Genomic DNA, 21,401 nt, shown 5'->3' with positions numbered 1-21,401 from the left:
CCGAGTGGCCTAATTCTGCTCCTATGTCTTATGGTCTTATGTGCAGGTTATGTCGCTTGGCCATGTTAAAATTGACCCGCTTAAAAAAAAGAGGATTTACGTTTGAAGCAGAATTATCCCCTGGATCGGGGCTTTAAATTAACAGAAGCCAATTGTACAGTTTTGATAAAGAGTCCCACCCAAAACATGCATCTGTTTTCCATTTCAAATGGATTTCCAGTCCTGTTGTAATCAAGATATAGGGTGCGATTTAACGGGACAGAAACAGGGGGCGAGGTCCAATGGCCTCGGTGCGCCTGCAAAGCAGCTCGCCGTGGCACAGCGTGGCCGATAAAAGTTGGGAGACCCAGCTCCCAGGATCTACCTGGCTCGCAAGGTCTCGCGAGACACAACGCGATCTCATGAGACATTGCAATGTAAATCCTGCTTTTTGGCAAATCTGCACACTTGAGCAAGACAGCTAGTCTCACTCTAATGTGCAGATTCCCGGGTACCTGAGACATCCCCTTTGCCTCGGAGTCCTCGGGCCAGCGCCGTTCAGCATTGGTGTCCACAAACAGGAACCAGATGGATCGGCACTCATGGGTATCTCCCAGGGTATCGGAGGACCCCAGCTGTATGACCTTTGGGCAGGGTGATGCTCTGGCACAGCTGATGTGCCAGGTTGGCACTGCCAAGCTAGAATTGTTTGCACACGTGTGATCAGGTGGTTGCTGCCCTGCATAGGTGTAGGGGGTGAAGGGACCTCAGGGACCTCTGATGGGGTCCTTGAGCCCCCCCCCCCCCACCCCACCACTCCACTTCTTAAGTGCCAGGCACCACTAGGCCTGATCTTTGGCAAGGGCACCCTGGCACGGCCAGCACACCATTGCAGTGCCACCCAGACACATGGACACTGTCAAGTGGCAGTACCAAGGTGCCTCTGTCAGCAGGAGTGTGAGGGTACCACCCTGCACAGAGCCCAACCACCCGGGGACCTCCGATGGCCTGGGAGACCCCCTCCCCCCCAAACGTGCCATTACGCCAATCATGTCCTGGGCCCCAGGAGAATACGGTTCAGACATATTTAAATGAGCCAAATGGCTCACTTAAATATGTTCATCTGGATCTCACACAATGAGAGCAGGATTCAGATCGCGACGTCTCATAAGATTCTGTTAAATCTCACGAGGTGTTTTGAGCATTGCAAATCTCACAAGAGGCTTCTTGGGAGATTAAATGGCCTCATTGCGTCACCAGGTTGGGCGCGATGAGACCAATAATTCGCACTCATGCTGATGTTCACTTCTTGAGGAATTAATTACTGTTAAAAGTGTCATCTCTTGTAAGCAAATGTGTTGGCCAATTGCTGCATAACAAGGTCTCAAGAGGTCAGATCATTGACTTTTGCTGATGTGGGCTGAGGGTTGAATGTTGGCCAGAGCAACAGAGGAGTCCCTGTTTATCTTTAACTTGCTCCATGAGATCTTTTACATTCACCTGAAAATTTAAGGTTTCATCTGAAAGATTGCACCACTGACAATGAGGCCAGCACTGGATGAAGCTCATGATGTGCACTGCTAATGTCATGTAATGTTAATGCTGATGCTGGCTGATCCCTATATCTCTCTGCCTTTCTTCTGCAACCAATGGAAACGGTTGCACGGGGATTGTAAATTAATTGGATTTAGAACATAGAACATAGAACAGTACAGCACAGAACAGGCCTTTCGGCCCTCAATGTTGTGCCGAGCAATGATCACCCTACTCAAACCCACGTATCCACCCTATACCCGTAACCCAACAACCCCCCACTTAACCTTACTTTTTAGGACACTACGGGCAATTTAGCATGGCCAATCCACCTAACCCGCACATCTTTCGACTGTGGGAGGAAACCGGAGCACCCGGAGGAAACCTATGCACACACGGGGAGGACGTGCAGACTCCGCACAGACAGTGACCCAGCCGGGAATCGAACCTGGGACCCTGGAGCTGTGAAGCATTTATGCTAACCACCATGCTACCGTGCTGCCCCGATTTGATGGCTCTTTTTTCTCCGATGCTTTTGTATCTTCTTATTTCACATTCTCTATCTGTATGGTTGGGCTAATGCCATTATAGATATTTGTCCAGACTGACACACCAGAGAGCAAAAAGAATTTTGGTTTTAAATAAGTGAGACCCATTCCTATCAATTACACAGCCCAGAGTGCACTGCTCACGGGATGCACCCTGCTTCGGAGATTGTTAACGTTACTCACCGTTCCAGGGCGAGGGAAGGGGACACGTCCTGGATAGGCCACCCACTTGTAGTCAGGACCCTCTTTGTGTGCAAATTCTCCTTTGAAGGCCAGTATAATGTCAGCCATCTTGTACACACAGACAGCTGATCCATTGAGAATATTGCTAGAAAGGAAAACAAAATGGCCACTGAACTTCCTCTCAAAATATCTAAATTAATCTACTCCTTGTGGTGGTATGATTAGCATAGCTGCCTGCCATTGGTGCAGAACACCGGCTTACCATTGGCCCTGGTCGGTCATGTGCCTCTCGACCGGTTGGTTGAGACCAGTCATGTGACGGCTCTCCGATTGGTCGAGAGGCTGAGTTAACCCCGCCCGAGGCGGGGTATAAATACCCAGTACTCCCGGCGGTCGTCCTTCTACTGTAATCGACCGCAGGGCTTAACATCTAGTATATTGAAGCCATACTTTTGTCCAGCAACTCGTTTCGCGTTCAATTGATGGTACATCACTCCTGTACCGATTAACTGAACAGTGCAGTTAATAAGGAATCATGCTCCAAAGATATGATGAAGTTCAAACAATCTCTTAATTTCAATTGGTTGAATCGGTTGCTTGGAGACTGAAATTAATTTAATCTGTTAAACTCTTTTTTCTACACGATAGTACAGAAAAGCTTTGAAGAACTTCTCTGTGAAGGGAACAAGTTCAATTTGCTCTTTCTTACTTTTCTTCTAAGATAACAAAGACCCACTGCAGGTTGCGTGTATAATGTACAAGTCAGGTAGCCAAAATTGATTAGGAAGTCCTATATAAAATGCAAAGGCTTCCTCCTGCCGACATGCGAGGGCTAATACCAATCCATGGGATGAATTTGTGACAAAGAAGAGGGAGAACTCTGACATATGTCAACCAGTCATTCACTACCCATGAAAGAATAAAGAAAAACACTTTAACAGAGTGGCATCATGGTAAGCAGCATGAAAATGAATTAGGAATCTTCAAATGAGCTTCCTAGGCCTGTATAACATATGACAGAGGATAGAGGACAGTAAAACTGGCCAAAGTAGGAAGAGTAAAAAAAAAGCCAGGATTCTTCCTATCGATCATTAATCTAGAAAGCGCATGTAGTGTGGATGGGATTGAACCTGTCTGGCGATGCCATACACAGTCAAATAGCTTGTGTGGAGGTAATGTCCCCACACAGACTGCTGCAGTTCAGAAAGGCGGTCCAGCACCCACTATTGGTGGGCTATTAGGGATAGGCAACAAATGCCAATCTTGTCAGCCATGCCCACCCATGCCAAAAGTGAGTTAAAATAACTATTTAGCTTCTCAAAATGAGGAGCGGCTGCTTGGATGAGAAGGCACGCAAAAATACAAGTTGTAATTATATATTATGCCAACCCTGACTGACCTACAAATGCCACACAGCTCGTGGCAGCCCAGAACATGAAACTCTCTGGGCTTCCTGTGTATATTGCCAGCGACATGCTGCTTCAGGAATGATAATTGCAGCTTGTTTTAGAAGAGTTTATCTGCTCTATCAGAGCTGCTGATAGCTGAAGTCAAGCCTTGCTGCTCAGCTCAGCAATAAATCATCAAAAATCGGCAGACAAAATATCAGCAGGCCTGTTGTCGGGTAGATAGTCCTGTGACCCGTTTTCACTTCCAGCAGGTAACATGCTGCCTCACACACAAACAGCAGCAAATTCCAGCGGTGGCCTATCTCTGTTTTGAACTAGATCGGCATCATTCTGAGGGAACCCGCACACCGATTTCCAACTCGCCCGTCACCTCTACACTTGCTGGCTCACATCGTTTGTCCCCTGCCTCCACCTTATCGTCTCCAATTTAAAAACTCAGCCGAAACAAAAATACTGTTGACGCTGCAAATCTAAAGTGCAAACGGAAAATGCTGAAAACACTCAGCAACGTCTGACAGTACCCTTGGAGGGCAACTGTTTCTCTCTCCACAGATGCCATCAGGCCGGTTGAGTGTTTCCAACATTTTCTGTTTTTATTTAAAACCTCATCCTCCTGTTCAAATCTCTTCACAGACTTGTGCCCGTCCCTGTCTCCATGAGTTCTTCAATAGTTCTCCAAGAAGTCTTCTTCCTTCCGATTTGGGTCTCTTATGCGCTCCTCACTTCCTTCACTCCACCATCGGTGGCTTTGCCTTCAGCTTTAGGCCCCAGGTTCAGGAATTCCCTCTCTCAGCCTTTCTATCATCATGGCTCGCCTTACCAAATTTAAAGTCATATTTCTGAATATTTTTTTTTTTTTAAATTGCTTTCATGGGATGTGAGCATTGCTGGCAAGGCCATCATTTGATGCCCATCCCCAATTGCCTTTGAACGGGGTGACCTGCTAGGTCATTTCGGAGGGTAGTTAAAAGTCAGCCACATTGCTGTGGGCCTGGAGTCACATGGAGGTCAGACCAGGTAAGGTGGCAGATTTCCTTCCCCCAAGGTCATTTTGAAGTTTTTTGAATCTTTGGCTCAGTTTCAATCTTTGTCTGACTACAAGCACCTTGAGTTTTTAAAATATAGATTAAAGATAATATATAATTCTAAGTCATTTTTGTTCTGGCATGTTTATTCCTGCTAATTAACCAGATTCTTAATATCCTTTTTATAGGATTACATCACAGTGACGATTGACAGTTGGGTGTTATAACAGGATCTTCAGTGAAAAGGCCAGCATGAATTATAACCTTCAGACAAGGGCAGACACAGGTATATACTGGTGTCATATTCCACACGGGACTTATGAGGTGGGAATGATCATCTTCCCTGCGGTTCTCACAGAGTACGAGCTCCCCCGCCGAGGGGTTGGAGAACTCCACTCAGCTAAGTAAGTGACCGTGGAGAAATTCAAAGGGGTCTATCGGAAGTTGCACATAATGTAACTGTAAATAAACCAAGGTCCTTTATTTTACTCGGTGTGGACTCACCGTGTCCTTATTAGACTGGCGACGAGGAGTAAACTTGTTTACTGAGGACGCTACGACCTGCCCGGCTAAGCCACCTGCCTGATTTTACGATCCAGGATGGAAAAAAATCACTTTGTCAAGCCTCTGTTTGGGTGATTGGATGCACTTGACGCCAGTGTTGAAGACTGGAACCAGTACGCAGAAAGAATGCATTACTTCTTCTGGACCAACAACATCACAGCGAAAGAGCACCAGATGGTCATACTGTTGATAGCCTGCGGGATGCACATGTTCGGAGTGATCAGAAGTCTTACATACCCGGTGGCACCAGATACACACTCATTCAACCACCTTTTGGCATTTGTGGTGCAACATTTTAACCCAGCCCCATCAATGATCATTCAAAGGTATAGTTTTAATACCGCTGAGATGTCCGCCATTGAATCCGTCACCAAGTTCATATGATAGCTATGGAAGATACCAAGTTTTGTGAGTATGGAACTGCTTTATCTAATGTGCCCATGATCGTTTGGTCTGCAATAGAAATAATATGGAGACCCAGAAAAAAACTTTTGGGCGAAGCCTCACTGACTTTCCAACAGCTGCAGCAGATCTCTTTGTCCTGAGAGAGCACTAAAGCAGCATCCAAGAAATGCAAGGGATGAAGGTGAACATTTTGGGATGCCCCACAGCCCAGACCGACCGCTGCAATGACTCCACTCTCTGGAAAATGGGCTAGCCGTCGAAACATAGGACGTCCCCAAACTTGCTGAAGGAGATTCCGGCCTGTATGCGATGTGTGGGCACTGGTCTTGACGTAACCGCAGGCAGCGGCGCCAGTGTTCCAGGTGCCCGGTCGAGGTAGGCATCAGTCCCGGGGCTGGGCCTTGCATCTGGATGACCCAGACGATGCAGACCATGAGGCTGAGATGCAGTTAACTTGTTTGGCGGTGCCCCACGTGGCCGGCATTTGAGTTCTAATACAGGTGAATGGCCATTTACTCCAGATGTAATTGGATACCAGAGCTGTCATTTCTGTGGTGGTGCAGAGCACCTTTGATCTTATTAGACAGGATGTACACACTTTGACTTTGGCTGACACGGTGGCCTGTTTGGCCACTTATACCGTAGAGCGTCTGAATATTGTAGAGATGGTGTTTACAGCAGTAATTTATGGGTGCCAATCGGTTCACCATCTCCTCATTGTCATGCAAAGAAGTGGCCCGAGCCTGTTGGGCAGTATTTGGTTACACCAGCTGCAGTTGTATAGGCAATATCCTCCAAGTGGGATCAGGCGGTCTGGACTGAACAAGTTCCCCGAGGTTTCCCAGCCTGAATTGGTTACAATTAAAGGGGCCGTAGCCAAGATCCAGGTGGACCCGGAGACCCAGCCCCGATATTTGCATGCCCGCCCGGTTCCCTACACCTTCGTGGAGAAAGTTGGGACTGAACTTAGTCGCTTGGAGAGTTTGGCATCATTAGACCTTTTTTAAAAAAATAATCTTTATTGTCACAAGTAGGCTTACATTAACAATGCAATGAAGTTACTGTGAAAAGCCCCCAGTCGCCACATTCCGGCGCCTGTTCGTGTACACAGGAGAATTCAGAATGTCCAAATTACCTAACAGCAGGACTTTTGGACGGAAACCGGAGCAACCGGAAAAAACCCACACAGACACAGGGAGAATGTGGAGACTCCGCACAGACAATGACCCAAACCGGGAATCAAACCAGGGACCCTGGCGCTGTGAAGCAGCAAATCTAACCACTGTGATATCGTGCCGCTTTCCCAATTGGGCGGTGCTGGTGGTCCCCATCATGAAGCCGGATAAGACATTCCGCCTCTGCGAAGACTATAAATTCCATGGTCTCAAGGTTGGACCATTATCCTGTATCCCGCAACGTACATCACAATCAATACACACAAAGGTTTCTACGAGTATATCCTCAGAACATCCTCAGAGTGCAGCCTTGCGAGGATTGCCGCAAGTTGCGGGTTTGTAGTCGATGTGCTAGTCACAGGGACCACGGACCAGGAGCGTTTACGGAACCCCGAAGCATTGTTGAAGCACTTTTCTAAGTTTGAGGTCCGCCTGCACTGCATGAAGTGTGTGTTTCACACAAAAGACGTTGTCTATTTGGGGTAGCGGGTAGGCTGAAATGGCCTGCAGCTGGTCGCCGGGAAGGTGAGAGCCATCCAATTGGTCCCCACCCTGGAAGATGCCCCAGAACTTTGCTCTTTTCTTGGATTGGTCAATTATTATGGCAGATGAATTCTGAATTTGGCAACTGTCCTGGTTCCCCCCTTCATTTGCTCCTCAGTAAGTACCAGCCTTGGGTCTGGAGCAAGGCTCAGGATGAGGCATTTAACAAAGTGAAACGGAACAGGGTGATGACACATTTCGATCCTTCAAAGCCATTATTCATCACATGTGAGGCATCGTTGTATGGGATTGAAGCAGCCCTGTCTCACCGGATAAGCGATGGTCATGAACGTCTGATTGCCTTTGCCTCTTGGACGCTGGCTGCTCTGAGCGTAAGTACACTCATAGAAAAAGAAGATCTGGCGTCATATTTGGGGTGAAGAGATTTCATCAGTACTTCTGTGGTTGCCATGTCCTTGTCATCACAGATCACAAGGAATAACCGGGCACCTACCGTGAGGACAAGGCGATCCCATCAATTGTTTCTGTCAAGGATTCAGCATTGGGCCTTGTTATTGGCTGCTTAGGAGTACTCTTTTGAGCACTGCCCTTGGACCCAGATTGTGCATGCTGATGCATTGAGCCATCTTCCTCTGCAGACTGAGTCCACAAAGCCCCCTGTGGCGGACAAGTTGGTCGTTGTCCTGAGTTTATGGACTCCTTGCTCAACATGGCATTGTGTATTTGTGACTGAACTCAAACAGACTGCGCTTTTGCTAAGGTGCAGCATCTGGTGTTCGGTGGCCAGCATGTGGTGAACCACTGTACTCCTGTATTAGGGGATGTAAGGTAGGACCTGTACTACAGGTTTGCCGGTAGCCCCTGCCGGCTGGGCTCCGCCCACTAGGAACTGTATAAATATGCGTGTCCTCCCTTGATCTGCCATTTCGTCAGCTGCAGCAGGAGGCCACGCATCTGACTGCAATAAAGCCACAGTTGTACCCAATCTGAGTCTTTGTGCAATTGATCTTGCATCAGTTTATTGGAGTCAGATTTTCAACAAGATGGATATCAGAATCAAACCAGATCGCCTGCAGCTTGATCCGCACTCACCCGACGCCAGAAAGGACTTCAATCACTGGCTAGCTTGCTTCGAGGCTTACATCAACACAGTGACCCCCACGCCGACGGAGGCTCAGAAGATACAGGTCTTGTATTCCAGGTTGAGCTCAAGCGTGTTCCCGCTGATCCAGGATGCCCCGACTTACGCGGAAGCCATGGCACTCCTAAAAGAGAACTACGCGCAGAAAGCGAACACGCTCTTCGCCAGGCACGTACTTGCCACTTGCTCTCAACTCCCTGGTGAGTCCATTGAAGACTTTTGGCGGGCCCTAATCCCACTCGTCCGGGACTGTGACTGTCAGGCCGTTACGGCCACCGAACATTCTAATCTCCTCATGCGCAATGCGTTTGTAACGGGGATTGGGTGGGACCTCATTCGACAACGACTGCTGGAAGGGACAACGCTCGACCTAGCGGAGACAAAAACATTAGCGCTCTCCATGACGGTCGCCTCCCGTAATTTTCAGACCTACCCCTCTCGCCGCGCGGCCCACCCCTCCTATCCCTCCTGAACCCCGCAAACGACCCCCCCAGCTGGGGCCCTGCCTAGCCAATATACCTGCACCGCACGCCAATCCGCGCACCCCGAGGTCCCCGCTGCTACTTCTGCGGCCAACAGAAGCACCCCGGCCAAAGCTGCCCGGCTCGCGCCGCCACTTGCAATTCTTGTAGTAAAAAGGGCCACTTCGCCACAGTGTGCCAGGCCCGCGTAATCGCCGCTATCGCCACCTCCCCCCTGCCGAACGCACAATGGGCGCCGCCATCTTCTCCACCCGGGGTCGCGTGCGGGCAGTGGGCGCCGCCATCTTCACCCCCCGGGACCACGTGCGACCAGTGAGTACAGCCATCTTGTCCAGCGCCACTAATGTGCGGCCCATGGGTGCCGCCATCTTGTCCCGCCCCCGCAATGTGCGCCCCATGGGCGCCGCCGTTGTGTTCCCCGCAGGACCTCCGGACGCCGCCATCTTGTCTTCCCCACAGGGCAGGAACGTCAACGACATCCCACGACCTGGGACGCCGACGCTCTCCATCTGAAACCTCTGACGATTACCCGCAGCTCATCTCGATGACGCTGGACCAGTCTTGTCCACACAACCTGGCCACCGCTTCGACAACGGTGAAAATAAACGGCCACGTGACCTCTTGCCTGCTGGACTCCGGGAGCACCGAAAGCTTCATGCATCCGGATATGGTAAGGCGCTGCTCCCTCGCTGTCCACCCCGCCAATCAAAGGATCTCCCTGACCTCCGGATCCCACTCTGTCCCGATCCGAGGGTTCTGTACGGTCACTCTCACAGTCCAGGGCGCAGAATTCAGCGGTTTCCGTCTCTACGTCCTTCCTAATCTCTGCGCTGCACTATTGCTGGGCCTGGATTTCTAGTGCAATCTCCAGAGCCTCACCCTCAAATTCGGCGGGCCCCTACCTCCACTCACCGTTTGCGGCCTCGTGGCCCGAAAGGTAGAAACACCAAGGTTAAAAAGTCTGATTTATTCCACCATTTTTGTTTAATAAAAATTGCACCTTATGCATAAGGAGAATATAAGTAGCATTGTTTCACTATTTCCCTCACTCTTCTCCCTGTGTCTGTGAGGGTCTCACCCCCCATAACCCAAAGATGTGCAGGGTAGGTGGGTTGGCCACGCTAAATTGTTCCTTAATTGGAAAAAAAATTAGACTCCGCACAGACGGTAACCCAGCAGGGGTTAGCCACGCTAAATTGTTCCATAATTGGAAAAAAAAATAGAATTGGGTACTCTAAATTTCTGGGGAAAAAAATAAAAATAAGAAAAAAAATCTATGTCCCTCTCAATTATCGAGACAAATTAGAGATGATTGTGTAGGGGCAGCACGGTGGTACAGTGGTTAGCATTGTTGCCTACGGCGTCGAGGACCCGGGTTCGAATCCCGGCCCTGGGTCACTGTCCGTGTGGAGTTTGCACATTCTCCCCGTGCCTGCGTGGGTTTCACCCCCACAACCCAAAAAAAAGATGTGCAGGATAGGTGGATTGGCCACACTAAATTGCCCCTTAATTGGAAAAAATAATTGGGTACTCTAAATTTATTTTAAAAAAAGAGATGATTGTGTAATTCCCCTGTCATCACAAATGGAAAAAAAACTGCTGTAAGTGGCTGGGATTGACTTTATAGATATTATTTGTATGTAGCTGTCCTTTAATGTTTGCATTTTGCTACAAGAATTGCTCTGCTTTGATTAGGAGGTTGCTGTAGTTTTAGCCATGAGTTCTGTCGGTTATAGTTTATAAAGTCACAACCAGAATTTCTCTAAGAGACTGGGTACATTAATTGGACTGTTTCCAGTACCCGTACCTGGCCCCGGTTGGGGCCAGTAGTTCTTTGGGAATTTCACAGAATCGCATGCTAAATTGGGATGGAGACAGGTTCCCTCTTTGATTATGGGCAGCAGGTGAGCTCATGAAGCTGATCATAGCCAATTAGAAACATTCCAGCTTGAGAGGAGTACCCCCTATCTGGTCATTCTGGCATTGCTTCCTGCAGCCAGCCGCAAGAGAGCACCTACATCATGGTAGCACAAGTGGATAGCACTGTGGCTTCACAGCACCAGGGTCCCAGGTTCGATTCCTTGTTGGGTCACTGTCTGTGCAGAGTCTGTATGTTCTCCCTGTGTCTGCGTGGGTTTCCTCCGGGTGCACCGGTTTCCTCCCATAGTCCAAAGACATGCAGGTTAGGTGGATTGGCCATGATAAATTGCCCTTAGTGACCAAAAAGGTTAGGAGGGGTTATTGGGTTACGGGGATAGGGTGGAAGTGAGGGCTTAAATGGATCGGTGCAGACTCAATGGGCCGAATGGCTTCTTTCTGCACTGTATGTTCTATGTCACAGGAAGAACTTATGAGGAAACCCTGGTGCAACTGCAGCTTTCAAACAATTCCAGTTATTTTATCACAAAGGGCTGTCATTTTCAGAGGGTAAATCCAGAACGGTGACATAAATAGCCCCCCAACTGCTTGTCGTGCAGCACTTAAGAAAATCGAGCTCTGTGATGGCTGGCAAATGTTAAAAGGTAGGTGCATGATTTTACAGATTGTTTTAAAAACTCAATTTAGCCACCCCAGCAAAATGGGACCCATTGATTTTCGCTGAACGTTTCCGTTGCCAGACTGACTACACAATGTGCTTCATTCAAATATTCACTGAGGAGTGTGAACTCAAAATATACAGTTTCTCAATTCGCTCACTAACCACACCCACGAGGTTGGATCAAGGACCCAGCTCTCTCTTCCCTCAGAGGTTGACAAATAAACAAGCGCCTTATCAACACATCGCAACCTTTTGAAGAGGCACTTTGTAGTTTCCTAACTGCCTGCTGCCGGTCAGGGGTCGGCATTGAACTCTCAGATAAGAGACGGCCAGGTTTTTCATGCAGCTTTATTTATCTTATCCAAATTGAAAGTCTGGGTGGAATTCCCAAACAGTTTCGCTCTTTGTGACCTTTCAGTTTGTAGTTTGAAGCTGCCGTCTCCTGCTGTGGTGCAGTGTCATGAGAGACGGCAGCCAACCAGAACTCGCCAGTATAGCTACCGTCAACATGGATATTTGACTTTGGTGCTTGTAACGGCCGACACCCATCCCTTCCTCCCCCGACATCCAGCAACAGGTATGTGCATTTATATAGCACCATTAATGCAGTAAATAGTAAAAGGCACTTCACAGGGGTGTATTCAACAACAACTTATATTTATATAGCACCTTTAATGCAATAAAACATCCCAAAGCACTTGACAGGAGCCGTATAAAACAAAATATGACACTGAGCTACATAAGGAGATATCAAATCAAACAAACAAAAGCTTGGTCAAAGAGGTAGGCTTAAGGAATGACTTAAAGGTGGAAAGTGAAGTAGTGAGGCTTAGGAAGATACAGTCCCCAGTGGTGAACCAATTAAAATCTGGGGTGTTCAAGTCATCAACGATAATGAGGTGAGCTAGGAAGTTTGTGGGGTTGGAAAAATTGCAGGAACAGGGAGAGACAAGGTCATGGAAGGATTGGAAATGAACAACGGGACTTTTCAAATCAAGATGCTACTTGACTGGGAGGCAATGTACATTATCAAGCGCAGGGATGATGGAGGAACAGGACTTGGTGTGAATTAGGACTTGGTGTGAATTAGGACATGGGCAGAGTTCTGAATGACCTCAAGTTTGCAAAAGGTAAAATGTGGGAGACCAGCTGGGAGTGAGCTGGAACAAACAAAGTCTAGAGGTAACAAAGACATGGATGAGGGTTTCGACATCTGATGAGCTGAGGCAGGGATGAAGTTGGGAAATGTTACAGAGGTACAAAATAGGCGTTCACATGAAAATTGATGCCGAGTCAAAGAAGGAGATATTAGGACAGGTGACCAAAGCCTTGGTTAAAGAGGTAGGTTTTAAGATATGCCGTAAAAGAAAAGAGACAGGCAGGCAAGTGTAAGGCAGTAGATCTCAGGACTTCAACAGCTGAAGACATGGCCGTAGGAAGAGGAAGGGTGAAGGAAATTGGGAAGGTGCAGGAGGCTAGAGCTGCATGAATTCTTAGAGGGAGCAACATGGGTTTGTAAGGAGGTTGCTTCATTCTAAGAGACACACCAGGCTGAATGATGTCTGCAGGAGATGTTTAAAGGACCTCAGATTGATAGAAGCCGACCCCATCAGTGAAACACTGAGCTTTGGCCAGTATGCCAGATTGGATATTTGGCTCCTTATTAGCGTGTACATGCAGTTTTCATTGTAATAGTGATATGACTGGGATTCTTTCTCAAAAGAGCTTTGGTGAAATTGTTGCCCCAAGTTTCCCACTTGACAAGGCTCTCACCTGGATGTTGTAAAAACTCCATAGATCAGTGGGTTCTTTTTGTCCTTCCCATTGAGCACAAAGACATCCTCTGCAGAGAAAAAAAATGCATTTACAGCGAGAGTGGAAAATAAAATGGGAACCCTAACCTCATGGAGCCATTATAGCATGGAAGGAGGGCATATGGCCCATCGAGGGCATGCCTGACCTCTTGGATTGCTACAACCTACAAAAAGACAGAGCTTATACAGTAAAGTCCAACTATTTCCTCTGGGTGGCCCAAAGTACTTTAAAAGTAACGGATTACTTTTGAAGTTAGCGACTGCTGTAATCTAAGTGTACAACAGCTAATTATCTCCCAGCAAGCTCCCACAAGCAGCAATGAATGGCCAGATGGGGAAGGTTGAGGGAGAAATACTAGCTAAGGGACAACGGGACCTCCCCTGCTCTTCTTTAAAATGGTGTCTAAGGATCATTTTAGCTGACAAGGTAGGCTTCAGCTTGACACCTCTTCTGAAAAATGGCACCTCCAATGTTCAATGCTCCCTCAGCACTGCATTCAAGTGTGGGATTATGTGGGGCTTGAACCCATGGCATTCTAGCCCAGATGTTAGAAACCAGGAACATCTGTGGGTTCTATCAATCTCTGACCATTTCTTTTGGATCTTTGCCCAAGTTACAGGGGCAGATTTCCCAAGGAAATCCACCCCTTAAGCTTCACCACAACATCCAGGTTTCAAACTCAAAAGCCTTTTCAACTAGACCAGCCATGGGGGTAGAATAACAAGCTTGAGACCTTCCAAGTTACAAGCCTTTCCATCCCATATTTGCATCCTGTCACTCCGCCACCCGAAGGTTTTCACAACTAAACCTCCCACCCAATGCTGCCGCGTAACCCTCATTGTCTCACTCATTCAACCCCTCTCTCTCTGCCCCACTCATCTGCAGTGTTCTGCAGCAGCCAAAGTTGTGCTTAATGGAGCTGTGCAGGAGAGAATTTAGTAAACCTTTATTAAGTTCAGTATTTTTATTGCATTAGGCTATTTAACTACCCTTTTCCAGCAGTGATTCCGTTGGGGAGGGATTGCACCATCAAGAATGTAGACATTTATAAACAAAATGTGCAGCAGGCTGACAATCCCGCAGGCTGGGTCTTCCTATCACTCCAGCCCGCATGCTTCCATCTGAGTGGAGGTGTCAGGTATTCGAAAACAAACTTTCACTTCACCTGGATCACTGAACACATCATCAGTCACAGGCGGAACTGTCTATAGGTTTACACTAACAAAACTAGTTAATTGACCACCATGAAACACTGTTAAGGGTTTGAGAGACAAATACCTGACTGGTGCTGTGAAAGATGAGTTGCAGGAAAGCCTCCATTATAATAGGGGCCTGTTTGAATAACAGCATTCACTGCAGCATGTGCAAGGGTGATACACACTGCTGAGGTGCCCTTTAATCCCTATTCCTCTTGCACATCCCTCAGCCCTTCAACCCACCGAGAACACTATGGCCGGGATTCTCCGATTCCGCGCCGGGTCGGATAATCGGCAGGGGGGCGCGAGAATCGCGCCACGCCGCTCCGACGCCGGGCCGCTGATTTTCGGCGCCCGCAGGATCATTATCACGCCAGCCAGGGCCCGTCGAAAGCGCGCCCCCCCCCCCCCCCCCCCCATGCGATTTGCCTTGATGGGCCAAGAGCCCGCCAAGGTCGGCCGAGTCCTGCCGGCGTGTTACGTATGGTCTCACCCAGTGGGACCTCGGAGTTCTGGCTGCAGGGGCCATCCTAGTGGATTGGGAGGGGGGGGAACTGACTCCGGGGGTCCTCCACGGTGGCCTGGTCCACGATCGGGGTCTAGCGATTGGCGGGCGGGCTAATTCCGTGGAGGGCCTATGTTCCTCCACGCCAGATCCCTGTAGGGCTCTGCCATATTGCCTGGGGGCCGCTGTGGAGACGGGAACCCATGCGCATGCGCAGACTTGCGCCGGCTGTGACGCACATGCGCGGACCTGCGCCGTCCTTGGCGTGCCGGCTTTTGAATGCCGGAGCTGCGGACAACACTCCGGTGCCGTACTAGCCCCCTAGGAAGGGGTGAATACCTGGAACTGGAGGCCCGTTTGGCACCGGTGCCAGAATTTGGCCGAGGGATCGGTGAATCCCGGCCAATGTTCCTCCAATTTTGACCTCTTGATCATCCTTCATCTCTTTTGCCCTTACCTTGAGCTGCCTAGACCTAAATCTATGGAAGTCTCTCCCTAACCTCTTCTTCTTTCTCTTTTCCTTACAGACACCCTTTAGCACCTGAACAAACTTTTGGTAACCTGTCCTAATCTTTCTCTCTTTGACTTTGTGTCAATTTATTTTTGCTGATTGTGCTTCTGTGCAGCACTCCATTAAAGGTGTTATACTGTATATATGCACGCAGTTGTGATTCTCTCCGTACGAACAAGGTGTTCCACAGTTCTTTGAGCCTATTCATTAAGATTCAAAAGGTCATGGTTGACTTGGACCTCAATCTCATTTACTCACTTTGTTCTGCGTCCCTAAGACCTGTACCAAAAGACTTCGGACGGGATTCTCCGTTTCTGAGACTAAAGTGTTGACGCCAACGCAGAATTCGTGGACTTTCACAACAGAAAAACCGGCACCAAACCTGGACCGATTCCACTACTGTTAAGCGGTTAGCACAGTCGATTCCCATGTAAAACGTGCGGGATTCGCCGGGCCGGTGATTGATACTCGGGAAGCTGACGAGCAGCAGCTACACATACACATTACAATCCCCACACACGCTCAGCCCAGCCAACAAGGATGCATTGGTTGTGCTGGAGCGCGGCCAAACAGCTGATATGTCGGCTGGGGCCAGAGGGCACCCAGGGGGAGGCCTGGGGGTTCACCAATACGACCCTTGGCATTAAGTTCACAGTGGGCTGTGTGCACTGCGGCATGGCTACCTTGCCAGCTGCGGAAATGGTGTTCTATGCTCGTTACCCCGGCCCCACAGCCCATTGCTGGCCATCCCCCACTACTTCCCCCGGCCCTGGCAGAAGCCCCCCCGGCCAGGAACACAACCGTCAGCAAACTATGGCGATGTTGGACACTTTCCGTACCCACTCTTACTCCCTCAGCAGCCATGGTGCCTGATTCATGATTTTTTTAAACACAAGTGAACCACCCCATTGGGGACTCAGCCGATTGGAGTCGGAGCATCGTGGGGACCCCAGAGAATACCGGGTTGGTCCCACTAATGACATGCAAATGGCATTTACTGTACGCGCGTTCTGAAACACATCGATGCCGCTGTCGAGATGATGGAGAATTGCAGTTTGGCGTCAAATTGGCGATTGCCGCGATTTTGGCATTGGAACCTATTCTCCGCCCAATCGCCTTTCCCAATTTCAGCGTCGGCCAAAGGAGAATCCCTCTCCTCTACTTTGAAAAATTCATGGATCCCAACTGGCCTTCTGGGGCAACGGGTGGGAAAGAGTTATAAATTACAGAAGTATTACAAAACTCAATACCCTTTGTGTAAAGACACCCTGGGTGTTTCACACTTTTTTTTTACAGTCCAGCATTTCTTCCCAGCATTACTCTGGGACAAGACATGTTGTACTGAGCTCATCCTGCTGTCAACATCATAAAGTTCAACTCCAGTTGCATTGCAAATGAGCATTGCTGCAATTTAGGGATAGAAGTTTCATTGTGCTGGCCAATGGCAGATGTTAAAATATTGTAAACTCCGAACAGTCACAAATTCACAGACGGGAGTGAGCAGTTTCCTGCTATGCAATCCCAGTATGCACCAGGAATCAACACAGGGGAACTCTAAACTCCCGGTGTCTTTATTTCTTGATGGAAATAGTGTGACTACAAGCTAGCTAATTAGTGACGTTCTGTGCTAATTATAACAAGGACCAACTGACAGGTTTACACAGATATCAATATCCAGCATATGCTCCTCGGGGAGATGTGACAAAGTGGAAATGTGGTCCAGTAAACCAGTAGTTAGTGGAACTTGAATTCAATTAATTAATAAAAGTCTGGAATTGAAAGCTAGTCTGATAACTGTGCCATAAAAACCCATCTGGTTCACTAATGTCCTTTCGGCCGCCCTGAGCCACTACTTCTAGACCCACAGCAACAGAGTTGACTCTTAATTGAAATGGTTCAGCAAGCCACTCATGTCAAAGGCAATTAAAGATGGGCCTTGCCCACATCCTGTCAATGAATTTTAAAATATATATCTCGTTTGAAGCATCCTATACACAGCAGCTATTAACTGCCTTGCAGCATTCGCACGAGAGTTTAAACTGTGAGATACTCACGCAGTTCATCAAAATGGGTTTGAATTCCCTCAGACCCTGGAACAGAACACACCAGCCGGGCCTTCAGGAAGGTGCTCCATTTGTTGACCAGACTGCGTTGACCACCAATATCGTTCTGGGGGAAACAAAAAAGTTCTGTGAGCTGAGTGTTGCAAGCACATGTATCACTCATTTCACACTGATCGCTCCTCCTATCCCAAGACTGGTCATCCAGTCTGTCCTCTGATTGTAAGCCAGTTGGACATCTTGTGTTAACGTTGAAATTGTTTTGTAATAGGGTGCATGCTTTAAGTTGGACATTCCTCCAGTGGGTTTCCTCCGGGTGCTCCGGTTTCCTCCCACAGTCCAAAGATGTGCGGGTTAGGTGGATTGGCCATGATAAATTGCCCTTAGTGTCCAAAATTGCCCTTAGTGTTGGGTGGGGTTACTGGGTTATGGGGATAGGGTGGAGGTGTTGACCTTGGGTAGGGGGTAGGGTGCTCTTTCCAAGAGCCGGTGCAGACTCGATGGGCCGAATGGCCTCCTTCTGCACTGTAAAATCTATGTCTATGTATATGAAGAGCAGCTGATACCAGTTGGGGAAGGATTAGGATTTGCAGAAGTATGAAAACCAATTCACACCATCGAGGCCTCCTGTGCCCGCCTGCAGGCTGGTTTAGCTCTTTTGGCTGAATGGCTGGTTCGTGATGCAGAGCTGGGCCAATAGTGCATGTTTAATTCCCGTACCAGCTGAGGTTATTCATGAAGGCCCTGCCTGCTCAGCCTTGCCCCTCGCCTGAGATGTGGTGACCCTCAGGTTAAATTACCACCAGTCAGCTCTCCCCTTCGAAGGGGAAAACAGCCTATGGTCCTCTTGGATTTTACTATTGACCCTTTTAATCAAATTTTAGTTTTATGTTTTAAGTTTGATTTGGGATTTGTTTCTGTTTAGGCGCTGCCTTTTTACTTTGTCCTTCAGTTCATTTAATTTAGTTTATTGGTTTTCATGCAAAATAATTGAAAACCAGTTCACAATAGGGCAGAGGGGTTGGGGCCTGGAAGAAACAGAGTCCGTACTCTGCAATCTTGGAAATACACGTGTCTTAAAGTGAAGACTGACTTCAGATTAATTCTTTCCTCAATATATGATTAGTGGAATTAACACCTTGGAAGCTATCTGCTAACTATTTAGCAGTAAAAACAGTTCAATTGTCACAGTCATGCAATGGAGGAGAACTAATTTAATTGAGTTTGGCCCAGGGTGGATTGAAATTAAGGATTGGCAGGTAGAACATTAAATAAGCAATGAGAAGCCTGCAAAGCGGAGATAGTTGAAGTACAGACCGGACACATTCTCATGGTAAGGAAGAGCATGCAATGTTAGAGCTCCCTGGATGGCTGAAGATTTGGAGATTACAATGAAACAGAAAAGTGAGGTTTATGATAAATGCCCAGTTTATAGTTCAGTCATGATCTATATAAATACAAAAAGTACAGGAAGGAATGTAAAGAGGAAATAAGGGAGACAAAGCAAGTGTATGAGATGAGACTGCTGGGTAAAATAAAATTGAACTCAAAAAGTATTTTTGTAATTTTATAAATAGTAAAGGATAGTCAAAGTAAGGGTAACATTCTCGATCATCCTGTGGAGGCAAGATGCGCAGGTCGCTGTGTTAATTGAGTACTTTGCATCTGTGCTATAGTAAAGGAGAATATAGCGGTGAATTCAAATTGGAAAAAATAGAAAAAGGGGGGGTACTTGAAAGTGGAAAGGTCACTGGGTCTAGATGGGATACATTCCAGGCTACTGAGGGAAGCCAGGGCAGAAGTGCGCAGGCCCTGGCCCCAACCTTTCAAGCCTGCTTCGATATGAGTGTGGGCGGCACAGTAGCACAGTTGCTTCAATGCACCAGGTACCCGGGTTCAATTCCCGGCTTGGGTCACTGTCTGTTTGGAGTCTGCACGTTCTCCCGGTGTCTGCACGAGTTTCCTCCGGGCGCTCCGGTTTCCTCCCACAAGTCCCGCAAGATGTGCTTGTTACATGAACTGAATATTCTGAATTCTCCCTCTGTGTACCCGAACAGGCGCCGGAGTGTGGCGACTCGGGATTTTTCACAGTAACTTGATTGCAGTGTTAATGTAAGCCTACTTATGACACGAGTAAAGATGATTATTATTATGGTGCCAGAAAAGGATGGTCAATGTTAGAGCCATGTTCGAAAAGGGACGGACAGGGAAGTATCCAAGAATCAAAGCCTTATCTCAGTGATGAAGAAACTTTTAGAGGCAAAGATTTGTTACAAAATTGTCATTTCAAAAAATGTGGCTTAATAAAAATGTAATTACTTTCCAAGGCCAGCCTTCCAATAACGAACCCCTTTATTGCAGTAACGGAAAGGCTGCAGCTGTAGATTACAACACATGCGTCTAAGCCGGGGGTCTACGGAGATGCCGGCCCAGGCTGGGACAGCAGCTTTTAAGCTCCCGCTGTACATTCTCTATTGGGCGAGCTACCACCCGCATAATAGAGGAATTGACTTTCCACAATGCCCATGGGGAGATATACTGATGATCCCCCATGTCCTTCATGGCCCCCTGAAGTCTGTTTCTCCCTCCATACTCTTGCACAAGGAGTTCTCTTCCACCTCTTCACGATCAGTCTGACGTCCATCAAGGGTGGAACGAGATCAGGTGGTGTGAATCAAATTGGAGACCTTGGCTTCCGGAGGAAATGCCAAAGAGTTACCAACGTGGATTCCTCCTCGGTGTCTGCTGCAATTGGAACACCTCCTTCCTCTATTTCCATCTCGGAACCTGAGTCTTCGTTATCAGGGGAGACGGCCATAGGGTTCTCTTTGGGCTTTTGCCCTGCATTAGTGGTCGCCACCCCTGTGACCGATGGTGAGGCTTCCACAGGGATGGGCTTCCTACTTCTGAGGTGGTTATTTTGTAGGACACTAGTCCTGTTTTCTCCAGTATGACCCAGCAGGAGCCATCTCCGAAGTTCCTCACATAGACCAGATCACCGGTCTTGAATATTCTTTCGGATCTTGCAGAGTTGTAATTTATTTTCTGGTTCTCTTGTTGGGATTCCACCTTCCTGCCAGATTGTGAATAGAAGGTTTAATCTCTCACAAAGCCGCCATTCTATTAACAATTCCGCTGGAGCGATTCCTGTTGCAGTAGGAGAAGTGGTCCAATAATCAAATAAAAACCGTGCCAATTTGGTCTCTATGGACGCTGCCGGTTGCATTTTCATGCCAATTTCCTCCAGCCCATTTGACGACAGACGATAAGGTGCTGTTCCGGTGTGTCTGATGCCATTGGATTGCTTGAAGTTTTGGAACTCACCTCTGGTGAAAGCAGTGCCAGTGGCGGAAACCAGGACTTGTGGTATCCCAGGCGAGCAAAAGCTCTGTCGGAGTATCGTGATTGTTGTGTGGGAGATCGTGGAACCAATGCGGTGTACCTCCAACCATTTGGAGTGTACATCTACCAGGATCACTGCCAGGGTGTCTGGGAGGCACCGCCATGCTGGCAGGGACACTGTCAGGGTTCCAGGCTGACTGTGCTAAGGTCTTGGTGGCAGGTTGTCCATGTCCGGGATCAAACCCGGAGGTGCCTTGCCCTTAAGGGGTGGGGTGAGGTCGGGGCTCGAGGACTCCATAAGAGGTAAGTTGGGTGCAGTTGGGGAGAGTCCGGAGGCTGCGGTGGGGTGGCTGAGAGGGGTCAAAATATTTGGGCGCATAATCCGCCAATACTCTTCCTGCATCAGCGCAGGAAATGATGTAAGTACGGCCTCGGCAGGGCATTCCTCGTCAAGGTCAAAAAAAAAGGACGAATTGCCACTAAAT

The 21,401-nt window shown here is 48.2% G+C and overlaps 1 protein-coding gene across 2 annotated transcripts in view; it reads right to left on the bottom strand.

The window, feature by feature from the left end:
- sema3h (sema domain, immunoglobulin domain (Ig), short basic domain, secreted, (semaphorin) 3H) overlaps positions 1–21,401 on the bottom strand; it is a 217,571-nt gene that overhangs the window by 30,030 nt on the left and 166,140 nt on the right. For both annotated transcript variants that reach the window (XM_038810740.1, XM_038810741.1), the window contains exons 8-10: positions 17,569–17,683; positions 13,261–13,330; positions 2,244–2,388 (exon numbers count right to left, since the gene is read on the bottom strand). In XM_038810740.1, the coding sequence (XP_038666668.1) occupies positions 2,244–2,388; positions 13,261–13,330; positions 17,569–17,683 (330 nt within the window). The remainder of the gene's footprint in view (positions 1–2,243; positions 2,389–13,260; positions 13,331–17,568; positions 17,684–21,401) is intronic.

This window comes from Scyliorhinus canicula, chromosome 11 (assembly GCF_902713615.1).
Source record: "Scyliorhinus canicula chromosome 11, sScyCan1.1, whole genome shotgun sequence".
NCBI lineage: Eukaryota > Metazoa > Chordata > Chondrichthyes > Carcharhiniformes > Scyliorhinidae > Scyliorhinus > Scyliorhinus canicula.
The sequence above is the reverse complement of the archived record's forward strand: the minus strand, read 5'-3'. Positions and strand labels throughout refer to the sequence as shown.